The sequence below is a fragment of the Octopus bimaculoides genome, chromosome 6 (genome assembly GCF_001194135.2).
Source record: "Octopus bimaculoides isolate UCB-OBI-ISO-001 chromosome 6, ASM119413v2, whole genome shotgun sequence".
Taxonomy (NCBI): Eukaryota; Metazoa; Mollusca; class Cephalopoda; order Octopoda; family Octopodidae; genus Octopus; species Octopus bimaculoides.
The window spans coordinates 108,938,003-108,953,021 of NC_068986.1; the positions used below are offsets into that span (position 1 = coordinate 108,938,003).

General features: G+C 38.0%; 1 protein-coding gene across 1 annotated transcript in view; it reads right to left on the reverse strand.

Moving 5' to 3' along the window:
• Positions 1-15,019, reverse strand: part of LOC106868910 (delta-like protein 1) — a 40,565-nt gene that overhangs the window by 9,855 nt on the left and 15,691 nt on the right. The window contains exons 5-10 of the mRNA XM_014914370.2: positions 11,446-11,706; positions 9,221-9,281; positions 5,526-5,656; positions 3,991-4,160; positions 3,329-3,545; positions 1,902-2,766 (exon numbers count right to left, since the gene is read on the reverse strand). Coding sequence (XP_014769856.1) covers positions 1,902-2,766; positions 3,329-3,545; positions 3,991-4,160; positions 5,526-5,656; positions 9,221-9,281; positions 11,446-11,706 — 1,705 coding nt within the window. The remainder of the gene's footprint in view (positions 1-1,901; positions 2,767-3,328; positions 3,546-3,990; positions 4,161-5,525; positions 5,657-9,220; positions 9,282-11,445; positions 11,707-15,019) is intronic.

Here is a 15,019-nt window from a genome sequence, read left to right on the forward strand (position 1 = left end):
CCCCAAGGATCTCACAAATCCAGATAATGTATGTCTCGACTTTCAACTTAACAAAATAATAGGGGATGTTTCCCTACCAACAAAACAAGTTCAACTGGAAACGGAAATCCAATCTACATAAAAGCATATCCCACTATTCAAAAAATAAGGTTTGGCAAAAAACAGCCAAACAAAACCACTAAAAAGACAGGATGATCAGGTTAAGAAGCTTTTGATCATTGGAACATTCCATCAGGAAGACTAGATACTTCAAAGAAGTTTCTTTACTGACGAAGCCACTTTAATGTGTGTGTGTGTGTGTGTGTGTGTGTGTGTGTGTGTGTGTGTGTTATGTAATCCAAACTGTTAAACCCAAACAATGTGTAGTTAACCTGTTGAAGAAACTCATTGAAAACATCTTTTCTTTTTTCCCCCTCCTTTGCTTTCCTCATTGTATCACAAAAGCATATGTTGCTCGTCAATAATGAAATACTTCTCATACTTGCTCTAATAATGTTGTGTGTGTGAGAAGATTATGTTTACAGTTAATTGCGATGGAATGTGTGTAGTGAAGTGCAGAATTTATTATCGAGGATGGAGGTGAGAAAGGCCGGATTAAAATTAAATCCTTAAGACTAGTAGACCAGGTCCATGGAGGCCATAAATCAGGTTATAAGGCCTCTGATTGAAGAAAAGGAATCTTTAGTCACTTGGGCCACTGGAAATAGTAGCCAAACTATACTCTATTTTCTTTTTTTTTTTTTAAACAAAAGGGAAAGAAAATGGATACTGTCGTCTTACCCTACAAGATGATTACGATCAAAGTTGAAAGGTTTTTGATTACAGGGTTACTTGAATGATTTGGGGTTAATAACGGGGAAGTCAAAATAAGGTTTATAAAAATACTCAACTCCTCTGACAAGCACTAAGTATCCATCAAAGTCCACATCATCCTTACATAGTTTAATTTTCCCTGGGGAACACATTCAACTGCATCTAGTTGCTAAGCTCCAACTTGGGAGTTTGTGAATTTGGGGGACTATAGAGCTGTCCCTTGATCATTACACCTAGGTGCACATTGGCCTAGAGTGAAATTAGGGGTCAAATAAAAGATGATTTTGTGGCAAAGACCTACAGAACTGGGAGGAAGGTTGGCCCCCTAGACATGTCACATAGACCTACCAATGTGTGAACAGGCCATCAATGCCATGCATGATCCAGTCCTGTGGTCTAAGGGCCTAATGGGTTCTACACCTCAAGGGGAAGCTTGAAAATACAGCAGACCAGCACAGTAAAATGCAACAGGAACAACACTGTGTAGCTTTCACAAGAAACCTCCAGATTTTGGCCTGGAGGTCTACAATCAGTGACACCTATAAAACAAATGTGATAGGCTAAGAGAAAGGGCAGGTGGTGGTGTTGTCCTGATAACCTGTTTTGGCCATCAAAGACAGGTGCATTGTTCTTGAGCAAAACACTTCATTTCACATTGCCCTAGTCCACTCAGCTGGCAAAAAGGAGTAACCCTGTGACAGACAGGCATTCCATCCAGGGAGGAAGATATATACCAGAGAATCAAGAAAACCGGTGCTATGTTTCTTATGGAGTGATGTGGACGAATGTATACCAACTAAAACATCAACCCTAAATCAACATAGACAAGAAAAAATGCAATAAGGGTGGAGCAAATTTAAGACAATGTAGTGGGGAGGAAGGATTGGACAGAATGCAAAAGCTGAGAATGGGGAAGGAGACAATACAGGTGACAAGGATTACAGATGTTTGTCAAGTGGCTTTGGATGCAGGTGACACACAAGAATGCAAACAGTTACAAGGGACCAAGAAATGAAATTCCTCAACTAGAATATCCAAATAATGTGTGTGTGTGTGTGTGCATAAGGAACCAAAAATCAAGTACTCACCCTACGCCAATATTTGATATTGGTGTCAACATCTTTTTATTATAAGGTTTGTGATGTGGTTCACCTGTAACATTCTGTCTTAGAATGTTAGTAGATTTTTCATGGTAAAATTGTTCCGAATGAAATCTATTAGAACATTCCAGTTCTTTGGTAAATTTATCAGATGAACTCGCTGAAGGATTTGTCATGAATATATCTGTTTCCATGCATTTACTATTGATGCGATTTTGTTCAGTTTCCTTCTGCATGTTTTCTCGAAAATGGTGACGCTGGTGCCGTAATAGCATTATAATAACAACAGTGATAATCACAATAAGAGGTAAACCAGCTCCAAGACAAATGCTCAAACCAAGTTCTAATACAGACAAAGATCCCTCCGGTTTATCCACACTTTCAGTTTGATCTTCAAAAGCACTGTAATTAGTCGTGCCTTCATGGTGATCACAGTGAACACCAGAAAAACCTGTTAGACAAGTACACAAGTAACTTGATCCATGATCAATGCAGGTGCTACCATTCTTACATGGATTGCTGGCACACTTAGCAATATTCTTAGTAATATTCAAGGTACAATCCTTCCCTGTATATTCCAACGGACAAATACAGCGAAAATCGTTAATCAAATCAATGCATGTACCTCCATTCTTGCAAGGCTGAATAACGCAATCATTGAGTTGACTTTCACAAAAGTAGCCAGCATATCCTGGTTTACAGTGGCATTCAAAATCATTGATCTTGTCCTCACAGGTGCCTCCATTCAGGCAGGGCTTCTTCAAACAATCGTCTTCGTTCACTTCACAAATTTTACCACTGTAGCCTGGTTCACAGACACAATGAAACCCATTCACATCATCAACACAACGACCTGAAAAATGAAGGAGAAAAATATTCATAAACCAATTTAATTAAACATTTAAAAGAAAACGTTTTTTAAAAATAGTTGAATCATACACCCAACTTCATACATTAACATAATCACTCACAGCTCTACACACAAATTCGTAACATGAAACACTAATTACTTGATTTAGAACAATGGTTTTCTATTTGTGGATATTTCTAGAAAACTTTTATATAAATAATTCAGTTTTGTTCTTATGCCACCACACCAAATCCACATCATTGTCACTGGGTCAGATGAGACTGTTGAAGAATTTTCTATGGCCTGTTGTATTCGTTTGCCTATTTCCAAACAGGATCATTCCTCCAGTCTATTTAAACAATGAACATACAGACATGCTTTCACAGGGGACTACAAACATTTGACCTTTGCTAGTAAGTATAGAGACACTAGCTGACAATCAGTGAAGAAACTTGGACATGCTTTTGCTGTGAAATACAAACAAATGACACCATTAGTACAAACAATGAAGATTTGCTTGCAGCCAGGAAAGAAATCAAAGAATCAGACCAGAAAATTTCTTTACCTTTATTTTGACATGGATTTGAAGAACATTCAATTATTTCAACTTCACAGTTGTGTCCAGAATACCCAGGTACGCATTCACATAGATACCCATCGTCATTGTTCACACACCTGCCACCATTCCGACAGGGATGACCAGCACAATTCCTGGCCTTTATCTCACAATACTTCCCGCCAAAACCATTTGGACAACGGCATCGGGACTCTACACCAATTCGCTGGAAAAGCAAAAATGTCATTGTTATGCAAATCACAATTTTTCTAATTTCACTGGTATTTCATAAAAAAAAAGCACACACATCCTCTACATTAAATGTTTGTCTTGTTTATTCTTTAGTCACCATCAGGTGTCATATACATACATAGTCCCAAGTTAGATCAGTAACAAAACTACCTAAACAGTGTAATAACATGCTTATCCACATACATGTAAAATGGTGGCCTAGTGGATGAGACTTAGTATATTTGCTTTACAAATAAAGGTTCCTAGCTCAAACTCAGTCTGGGTAGTATGTACACTTGTAGGAAAAAGATGAGGATTTGAGAACAAACTCATCAAAACAGGGTAGATAAATATCTTACAGTCACTTTCTATAGTTTAAAAAATATTTTATTTCATCCTTTTTTTTACAGATACTGATTTGAGTAAAGAAACTTACTAACCTCACAGACTCCAAAATTTAAACAGGATTGGTCGTCACAATTGTCAACTCTAATTTCACAGTTGGTACCATTGAAGCCCTCCGGACAATTACATGTATAGCTCCCTTGGCCTGTGTTAGTGCAGGTCCCTTGGTTCTTGCAAGGGCTGTGATGGGTGCAATAGTTGAGATCTGAACATAGAAAGCAAAAACCAAAAATACAATTCAGAAATCTAAAACTTGTTCAATCTACATTATTTACATTTGATGGATATTTGTCTTCATATTGTTTGTTGTTAACACAACATTTCGGCTGATATACCCTCCAGCCCTCATCAGGTGTCTTGGGGAAATTTCGAACCTGGGTTCTCATTCCTAAGGTATTTTTCGATATTATTATTACTTATTATTCAGGTCACTGCCTGGAATCGAACACGGGCATGTGGCATAGTGATTAAGAGCGCAGGCTACTAACCCCAAGATTCTGAGTTTGATTCCAGGCAATGACCTGAATAGTAATAACAATAACATTGAAAAATACCTTAGGAATGAGAACCCAGTTCGAAATTTCCCCAAGACACCTAATGAGGTCTGGAGGGTATATCAGCCAAAATGTTGTGTTAACAACAAACAAGATGAGGACAAATATCTGTCAAATGTAAATAATGTACATAATTCCTCATTTCTTAAATATAGAACTGCATTGTTCAATCTAGTAATTTTTTTTTTTAACCAAACTACAATAAATTGAAGCGCTTTCACCCAAACCTGGGTTACCTTTTAAAATTATTTTATATCTTGTTTTACATAGATACCAAAATATCCATCAGAAATAAAATTTTCCAATATCAGAATGGAGAATAGAACATTAAGTTGGCTAAATTTCTTGTTCTGGAAAATATGGAAATAGATTCAAATTCTATGAAACTATAAACATCTGTTAATGTTTTCTCAGAGCCTAGAACTGAACAAGTCTTCTCAGGTGTGGCTGTGTGATCAGTAGCTTGCTTCCCAACCGCATGGTTCCGGGTTCAGTCCCATTGTGTGACACCTACAGCAAGTGTCTTCTACTATAGCTTCAGGCCGACCAAAGCCATGTAGATGGAAACTGAAAGAAACTTGTCGTATATATATATGTGTGTGTGTGTGAGTGTGAGTATGTTTGTCTTGACAACCGATGTTGGTGTGTTTACAACCCCGTAACTTAGCGGTTCAGCAAAAGAGACCGATAGAATAAGCTCTGGGCTTACAAAGAATAAGTCCTAGGGTCGATTTGTTTGACTAAAGGGGGTGCTCCAGCATGGCTGCAGTCAAATGACAAATAAACGCATATAAGAATACTGTTGTTCAACCAGCTAGAAATAGCAGCCAAATTTTAAATCATTCCCATAAAAAGGATAAGAGTGAAATTTCATCTTAAGTACACAGACTGAATAAAAGACCGGATCATTACAAGTGCCATTCCTCAAAGCCTACTTCATTTGCTTTGGTTTGAAGCTAAACAAAGAAAATCTTTAGTTTCTAAAGTTAGAATCGAAAAGACAAACCACAACTTACCTTCATTGCAGAGTAGCCCACCCCAACCTTCTATGCAATTACAGTCCCAAGGCTTTTGACAAGTGCCTTTGTGGCAAGTCGGGTGCACAGCACACTCGTTGCAGTACTTCCCATTCCAACCTGCTCGACACCTGCAATTGAAACAGAGTTGATCAGAATTTAAAAAAACAGAAAACCCTCAAGTAGACAAACAGGTCTTTCACAAACAGAATTCTATATTTAAGAGATGAGGAATTATGTACATTATTTACATTTGATGGATATTTGTCCTCATCTTGTTTGTTGTTAATGCGTTTTGGCTGATATACCCTCCAGCCTTTGTCAGGTGTCTTAGGGAAATTTTGAACCTGGGTTCTCATTTCTAAGATATTTTTTGATGTTCTTCAGAGCTTTCTAGATATTGAAAACTACTTTAGGAATGCGAACCCAGGTTCGAAATTTCCCCAAGACACCTAATGAAGGCTGCAGGGTATATCAGCCGAAATGTTGTGTTAACAACGAACAAGATGAGGGCAAATATCCATCAAATGTAAATAATGTAAAACAGAAAGCATTTTAAAAATTCAATGGCTATTACAAGAATCAAACTTCGAGGTCAGTGAACTACATAAAAACCCGTTAAATCTACCTGCCATCTTAAAAATTAAGGACACACAAGTCCAATATGTATGAAGTGAGTCCAACAAAGGACTGGCCAACTTGAAGCTTAAGCCTCTCAGATTTGAGCCCCTGTATCTAACTTTACCCTCCACCTGGGCTCCTAAGCAAAAAGAAAAATAATTGCAGGCAGACTAAAGGACAAAATCGGCAGCATTTTTTCCTAAATGCATTCTTTATTACCACTTTACTGGGAATTCAGCAGAGATGAAGTTTAAACTATTCCTGTTATATTGGAAATATGGTACAACAACACTTTGGGTAAATGTCTTCTAGTACTGTCTTGGGACAATCACAATCAAAACCTTGTGTACATTTGGGAGGTGGAAACAAAGTCCACTGTGTGTGTGTGTCATCATCATCGTTTAGCGTCCATTTTCCATGCTGGCATGGGTTGGACGGTTTGACTGAGGCCTAGAGAGCCAGTGGTTGCACCAGGCTCCAATCTGATCTGGCAATATTTCTACAGCTGGATGCCCTTCCTAATGCCAACCACTCCGAGAGTGTAGTGGGTGCTTTTTACATGCCACTGGCACAGGAGCCAGTCAGGTGGTATATATATATATATATATATATATATATATATATATATATATCATCGTTTAACGTCCGCTTTCCATGCTAGCATGGGTTGGACATATATATATAAAGGAGCATGCTCATGTTGATGACTCCTTGTCTGGGCATCACGTGATAGTTACAAATAGGTGAGTCTTTCGTTTCCAGTCTTCCGTAAAAATGCATCCAGCCATGAGAGAGAGCACCAAAAGCTGTGAACAATACATTTGCATTGGGTTACTGTGGATAATTTTAATCTGTTGAACCAAAGTTCTGTGTTTTGAAACAGTGATTAAATACTAGAAAGTTTTGTTCTAACAGAAATAATCTGATGGCATATTTATTCTCGAGTGAGACTTATGATTTGTAATTTCTTTTGTAAAATCTCCACATCTGTATAATATACACTTTTAGAATAATAACCTAAAAACATAGCAATTAAAATCCTAATAACTGCATAGTTAATCACAAATCAAGAGAGCCTCAATTGACTTGCTAGGAACGGTAGCCAAATTTTTCTCAAATCACTAAAGAAGGTCACATTGAACAAAGAGTATATGGGTGATCTATGTCTAAAAAAGATAAAGTGAAGAAAATAATGGCCTGAAATTATAGGTCCAGCAAAAGTTTTTATTTCTTCCATAATAAAAAGCCTCAATGACAGGATAGTAACAAGTGATTAGAAGACCAACCTCTGGCAAAATGAAAGGCAGCATCTACTCTGGAGGGTATTTGAACTCGCAACTAATTTATCTGAACACTGCAAAATCATTTTGTCAGTTATTACAAATTCTGCTGAGTTAATGAGTTAACGAAGGAAAATATTTTTTTAAAATTCAGACTTTGAACAGTATTGCTGCATTATCATCATTGTTTAACATCCATTTTCCATGCTGGCATGGGTTGGAGGGTTTGACTGGAGACCGGCAAGCCTGTGGGCTGCACCAGGCCCCAATCTGATCTGGAAAGGTTGCTACAGCTGGACACCCTTCCTAATGCCAACCACTCCGAGAGAGTAGTGGATGCTTTTTACATGTCACTGGCATGGGAGCCAGTCTGATGGCACTGGCCACATTCAGATGGTGCTATTTACGTGCTACTGGCACAGGAGTCAGTTGGGGCAGGGGGGCTGGCACCGGCCACATTCAGATGGGGTTTTTTCATGCTACTGGGACAGGAAAATGTCGGGGCTGGCATGAGCCACATTCAGATGGTGCTTTTTACATGCCACAGCCGCAACTACCTTGCAGTTAATTAGATATAATCAGAAATCAAAATCCAGTAAACTAATTAAAATGTAATTGTTGGAAACCATTGGAAAGTGCTGTTACTGCCCTCCTTTTGTCGATTCTAGTTGCTGTGGGCTGAACTTGAAATCAAAATGTAAAGATAACTAAATACAAAGCATTTGGTACATCATGATTAATTAATGCCATTTTACCTTCGTCAGTGGAACTTAAAATGGAAAATACTGGGGAGAAAATATTCAGCACCTTCAAGTCACAGCAAAACAATAATTCAAAACCAGTGGCACGTAAAGACATTCAAGCGAGATTGTTGCCAGTGCTGCTGGACTGGCTCCTGTGCAGGTGGCATGTAAAATACACCATTTTGAGCATAGCCGTTGCCAGTACCGTGTGACTGGCCTCCGTGTTGGTGGCATGTAAAAGCACCCACTACACTCTCAGAGTGGTTGGCGTTAGAAAGGGCATCCAGCTGCAGAAACTCTGCCAAATCAGATTGGAGCCTGGTGTAGCCATCTGGCTCACCAGTCCTTAATCAAATTGTCCAACCCATGGCAGCATAGAAAACAGACGTTAAATGATGATGATGATGATGATGAAAACTAATTTTTCAAACTTTTGAAAATATGAATTTACTTGTGGGAGGAGAAAAAAAAAGGTAAAAATTGAATAATTTAACAATGCTGCTTCCCTTACAAACCACTTCATACATGAACAGACTGTTTTATTCACAGAAGAAAACTATTTCTTGTTTATCTTAGTTTTTAGAATAGGTTTATTGTATCCCTTCGTGCATGTCTTGAGATGTAACTTAAAGGGCTGGGGCTAGGAAAGACCATAAAATAATATCTAGATAGAAAGAAGTGACATTGAGTTCTGGGATCAAAGTTTAATGTTTCTCTTGCAATGTGTATGCATGTATATATATATGTATGTGTATATCTATCTTTCTATCTATCTATATCTATATATATGTATGTATGTGTGTGGAAGTCACCAAGGAAGTCGCCAAAATGACAAGAGCTATTATATACAAGGGTCTGACACAGGCCAATAAGAGAACCTACAAGAAATAGCAGTCAAACTATCTCCAAAAAAGACAAATATGCCTAAAGACATGATTATTGTAGTTGATTTAGGATGACTTAGGTTAAACAAGAACGACTTAATTTTGTTGAAAATCATCCTACACAGAAGAGAAAAAGCATTTGTTGGAGATAAATATTTATAACTTACTTGCATTTATTAGGTTGGTTACAGAAACCTTGCAGTGGATGGCAACCAGCCAGACAGATTGCTAGAAAAAATTTCAAGAAAATTTTAACATTAAACATATTTCTAGAAAATGAAAATTAAAAAGAAACCCTACACCAAATTTTATAACCCTGACCAACACAAGCAGAAGCCTGGTTAGAGATACTGAAACCCAAGGGATCTCAACCAAATGTCCCTCACTTCTTGGAAAGGTTTGTCTTGCACCCCTTCAAAGCTAATGGCATTTAATATGAAACAGTTTTTAAGCTCTGATTTTATCAAAACATTAAACTGTTGTTGATTGTGATTTGTAGGTCTCTGTAGATTCAGACAATTCCTAGATTATTTTGTCTTAAAGGAGAACCAAACCCAATTTCACAAATGAAATTAAAACACACAAGGTTAAATCTACAAAAATAGAATATAAAGTCTGCTTACAATATATATATATATATATATATATATATATACACACACACACACACACACACATGTATATATATATATATATATATACATACATACATGTATGTATATATATTACATATACTTTCCTTCTTTTGTTGAGTTTCCTGAAATCTCCAGCCCCACTCCCAAGAGGGCAGGGAGAACCAGCTGATGTTAAAAGGAATTATTTACTCCTTGATCCATATTGTCTAAGTAATCTATCCAGAAGCATTAACCTCATGTATGTGAAGGATTGCAATGGTGGAACTAGTGACCAAATTCCCCAAGATACCAATGCATATAAACACACACACTCGAGTGGAACCACCTGTTTACTGCAGTGTAAATGACAATCTCAGGTGGAATCAGCACAACTTGTGTGACAAGGGCTGCCCATAGTTTTCACTGACCCAATTTCACTTATGTTGTCATGGATTAATGTGAGGCTATGGTGGAGGTACTTGCCCAAGGTGTAGCACATTAAGACTAAACTGAAGACCGTCAAGCAAAACCAAACTGGTCTTGCTCTGATACCAGTAGTAATTGCAAAAAAAAAAAAAAAAGCCCAATTAAGATAGTAATGGAAGGCAGTGCAATTAGTTAAGTAGGTGTTGTCATGTTTAACCAAGATTAATGATGGTATCATTGCAGAGGAAACAAAATACTGGAAGAATTTAGAATAAGAAACAGTTGCAAATAACTCCATTAATCATAATGATTTCCCAACTGACACAAGATAGACATTGTATAATATTCAATACAAGACACACAAAAATCCTATGTCTCTTTTTTTCTTGTTAAATTTCTTTTTCAGTTTTTCTTTCGCTCTAATCTCATCATGTAAGAGTCCAGTTTAACCATTTAAAACGTCAGAAAATTAATGATTTTTTGATGCATCTCGAACAGGAAATTCTTGACTTTTGAAAATCACATTTTAACTGGAGGGCCAAGATTATTGGTAAAATTTGCTATGTTAGAATTAGCAGCCAAATCTCTCTCAAGTTACACAAATGTCTTAAAAATGAAAGGAAAGTGTTTAGATAATGTTCTGTTAGATTAGCCACCAGAATAAGGAACTGCTCACAATCAGAGAATCCAGTTTCAATGCAGATCAGAAAAATCAGAACATTGAACAAAAGACCTTCTGTTATTGAGTTCCAGGTCTCTACATTGATTGCACATCCCATGACAAGGTCAACTTTACTCTCATTCTACTGGGGTTGATGGAGACTAAAGAATGCCTTTAATTTTAGACCTGTTGGATCAGTGGTCATTTAGGGCAGTGGTTCCCAAACTTCTTCAGGCTGCTGCCTCCTTGGTTCTAAGGTCACATTCCTTGTGCCCCCCACCCCCACCACAGACCATTTTCTGCAGCTAATTCAAAACAGCATTTCACAAATAAGACTCAACCTAATTAACCCCCCTTTTTTTTTTTACATCAATTGCCCCGTTTTGGTCACCATGTTATTGCCCGATTTTTCTTCAACCCCCTCCCCATGGATTTTTCCACTATCCCCAGGGAGATGGTACTGCCCACTTTGGGAACCACTGACTCAGGGTAACAATAGAAATCTCAAAATCTTAAGGTCTATAGAAATACTAACACTGCCTCACTCGACCCACTGTTCTCTGTGGTTATAGGACAGGGTCAGTGAAGTATTTGTTTAGCTAACCTGAATGGAGGATTGATCAAAAGAATTTTGGGGAAAGAGTTTTTTAGTGGTTGATTTTTCAAGGGGTAACAACAAAATGGTCCTTACGTTGGTCACAATAATCTCCTTTCCATCCTGGTAAACATTTCCTCTGGCCCTCTCTGGTACACTTGTAATGTCCAAATTTATCATCCCGTGGCCGGCATACTGTGTTACACCGCAACCCATAATAGTTCTCATTGCAAATAAAACGGTAATTGAAGCTGAATTCAACGGGTTGTTCAATGTAGCTGAACGGCCGCCAATTGGAACTAACGTCCAGGGCTTCTGAAATAGCTACACTACTAATCAGCTGCCGGTGAGGACTTTCTAGAAAAGAAATAAAGAAATATTTAAGGGAAAAAGAAAACATACAAAGAACATGTATAAGACAGAGCAAGGGTGGTGGGGGAGGAGAGAAACTGAGAGAGAGAAAATCTGCAGACAGAAAAAAAGTCAACATGTTCATCTTTTCAACAATTCAAATGTCCAAGTTTTTAACCTTTTTGATTCCGACTCGGATTGCCTTGGTTCTGTGATCTAAAAACCTTTCATGAAAATTTCATGTTAATTTATGTTAATTTATGTTCAAAACATCAGCTTCATTATCTTCTATCTTTTACTTGTGTCAGTCAGACTGTGGTCATGCGGGGGCAATGCTCTGAAGAATTTTTAGCCGAATGAATCAAACTTAATGCTTTTATATATATATATATAAACTTAATGCTTTTATATATATATATATATATATATATTTTAAAGCCTGTTACTTATTTCATTGGTCTCTTTTGCCAAACTGCTAGGTTACAAGAACGTTGACACACCAACATTGGTGGTCAAAAAGTAGTGGGGGACAAACACACATGTATTCTCTCATTTGTCATTTGACTGTGGCCAAGCTGGAGCACCGACTTTAGTCAAACAAATCGACCCCAGGACTTATTCTTTGTAAGCCTAGTACCTATTCTATCAATTTTGTCGAACCACTAAGTTACAGGGACGCAAACATATACACACACATACATATATGTACATATATACAACAGGCTTCTTTCAGTTTCCGTCTACCAAATCCACTCATAAGGCTTTGGTTGGCCCAAGGCTATATAAAACACATGCCCAAGGTGTCACACAGTGGGACTGAACCTGGAACCATGTGGTTGGTAAGCAAGCTACTTACCAGACAACCACTCCTGGGCTTCTTTTAAGTTCCACCTACCAAATCCACTCTAGGCTTTGGTAGGCCTGAGGCTATATAGCAGAAGACACTTACCAAAGATGTCCTGCAATGGGACTGAACCTGGAACCATGTGGTTGGGAAGCAAACTTCTTCCCACACAGCCATGCCTGTGCCTACAAAAGTATTTTCATAAATTCATTGGTTTCAAAAAGGTCAGTTTCTGAATTACTAAAATATTTATCATCGTTTAATGTCTGTTTTCCATGCTGGCATGGGTTGGACTGTTTGACTGGGGACTGGCAAGCCAGGAGGCCTCACCAGGCTCTAATCTGATCTGGCAAGGTTTCTACTGCTGGATGCCCTTCCTAACACCAACTACTCCGAGAGTGTAGTGGGTGCTTTTTTACGTGCCACCGACATGGGGAGCCAGTCAGGCAGCACTGGCATCAGCCACAGCTACAATTTCCATTTAATTGTGATTTTATTTTTGACTGATTTTACTTGACTCAATAGGTCTCCTCAAGCACGGTGTGTTGCCCGACAAATCAAAGGTACTTCTTTAATGGGCTGGTTATGCAACACTAGGATAGGCTACAGCTGTGATCCCACTTTACTTGCCGTGTCTTCTCAATCACAGCTTATCAAATATGTTTTTACATATTTAATATCTTAACAATTCAGAAACTGAAATTCAGATATCAAACAAGTCAGTGACACTGTTTCTACTTTGGAAATGGTTATAACATGTTGCATATATTAAAAGACAGTTTAGCTCTTTGGTGTCTTTAGCAAGTGTCTACTGCTGTAAGCATTTGAACCAAAGGTCCAGTTTGTGGAAAACCTTGTTAGATTTCCTTGTAGTGGCCCCATTCAGGATTACAAGAAATAGCAGTCAAATGTCCTTTAAATCACTTCTTACCAGCTTAGAATGGAGTATATGGAAGAATGTGGCCAGAAAAAAAAAACTTTATGACAGGAATCTTCCTAATCCTAAGTCCAGAAGAAATACCACCCTAACATCTAAACAGAAACACACAATGATATATTCCCAGATACATTATGTCTGTGAGGAAGTATATAACCACAATTGAACTTCTGTCTGCAGGTTTGAGAAACACTGCCAAGTTAAACAAACATCACCGTCTAGGGTCATTAAAGGAACTAAAACAGTAAAGCACTAGGAACCCTTACATAAACACAGCATACAAAGATCAGTATTGGACCCCTAGATCTGTTGTGCCTCTGGGGAGGGCCTTGTTTTAAGATAGCACCACCATCGTCAATAACACTCGAAATGTACAGAGATAATCTTTCAAATATTGTTTATTAAAATCAAAACTAACGACTGTTTACATTAAGGGAGAGTGGACACCCTTTCTTGTCTGTAGGGGACAGTTTCATCTTCATTCAAATCTAAAAGGAGTCCCTGGGAAACAAAAGAAAAGAAAAAAAAGCCCTAAACAAATTGAATAAAATCGTACAGCTTTTATCTTCATTTAACCCTTTCGGCATGGCGGATACATAAGTGTAACAGTCAAAAATTTTACAACCTAAGTGATGCAGTATAAGTACCACTCCAGTTTTTCTGGTAAGTTCGAAGTACCAGACATATGATCAGAGTGTATGACACTATGACAACTCAAAAGACTCCCATGCGTTCAACTCGCACCCCCACCATTACCGACTTGAGAAAAAATTCCGGGCTGAAAGGGTTAAATATGGATTTGGAAATTTTAGGTTTTATTAATTTTCTCAGTTCAGATGCATCTAACAGCTTCTAGTGTACCTTAAGTTCACCACTGGTACTTAAAGTTACTAACACCCGTTCCACAATCACCCGACCTGCTAGAAATGACAGCCAAATCTCATTCAAGTCGTATCTTACTGCTTTAAAAAATCCATTAGATAAAAGAGGTCCTAGTTACACGGTGGTGGTTAATAGGCTTGCCGAGTCAGGCCTGATCTAGAACAAAACAATATTTAAAATAAAAATAAAATAAACGGCAGGTGTAATAGAAGTCCAAGGATTACTGCAGCTTAAAAAAAGAAGAGCGAGCAGGCAGAGGGAGGGGAAGCTTGATCGCTTTGTTTGCCAAAAACATAGCAGATGTATGTATGAAAAGCCCAGGAGAACTCCATAGGGGAGTGAGAGATGCTGTTTAGTTTCAGTTCAGTCTCGACATCATACAAAAGGTAGCCTTGGACATAAAACGGTCTTAAGGCCACGGGGGGGAGTGTAGATTAAAGGGTGGCTTAGCTGTTATTTCTAGTACAGGTCATCCTCGTTAGGCGCAAGCACATGGAGTGGTTTTAAGACGAAAAGCACGGTTTCTTTTAAAAGGAGTCATGTGTACCCAATTCCTGTCTCTACCCTTTATCGTAAAGCGTTATCTAACAAGTTATCAAAACTTATAAAAGAGAGGGAAAGGGAAAAGAGAGAGAGAGAAACAAAACACAAAGGCA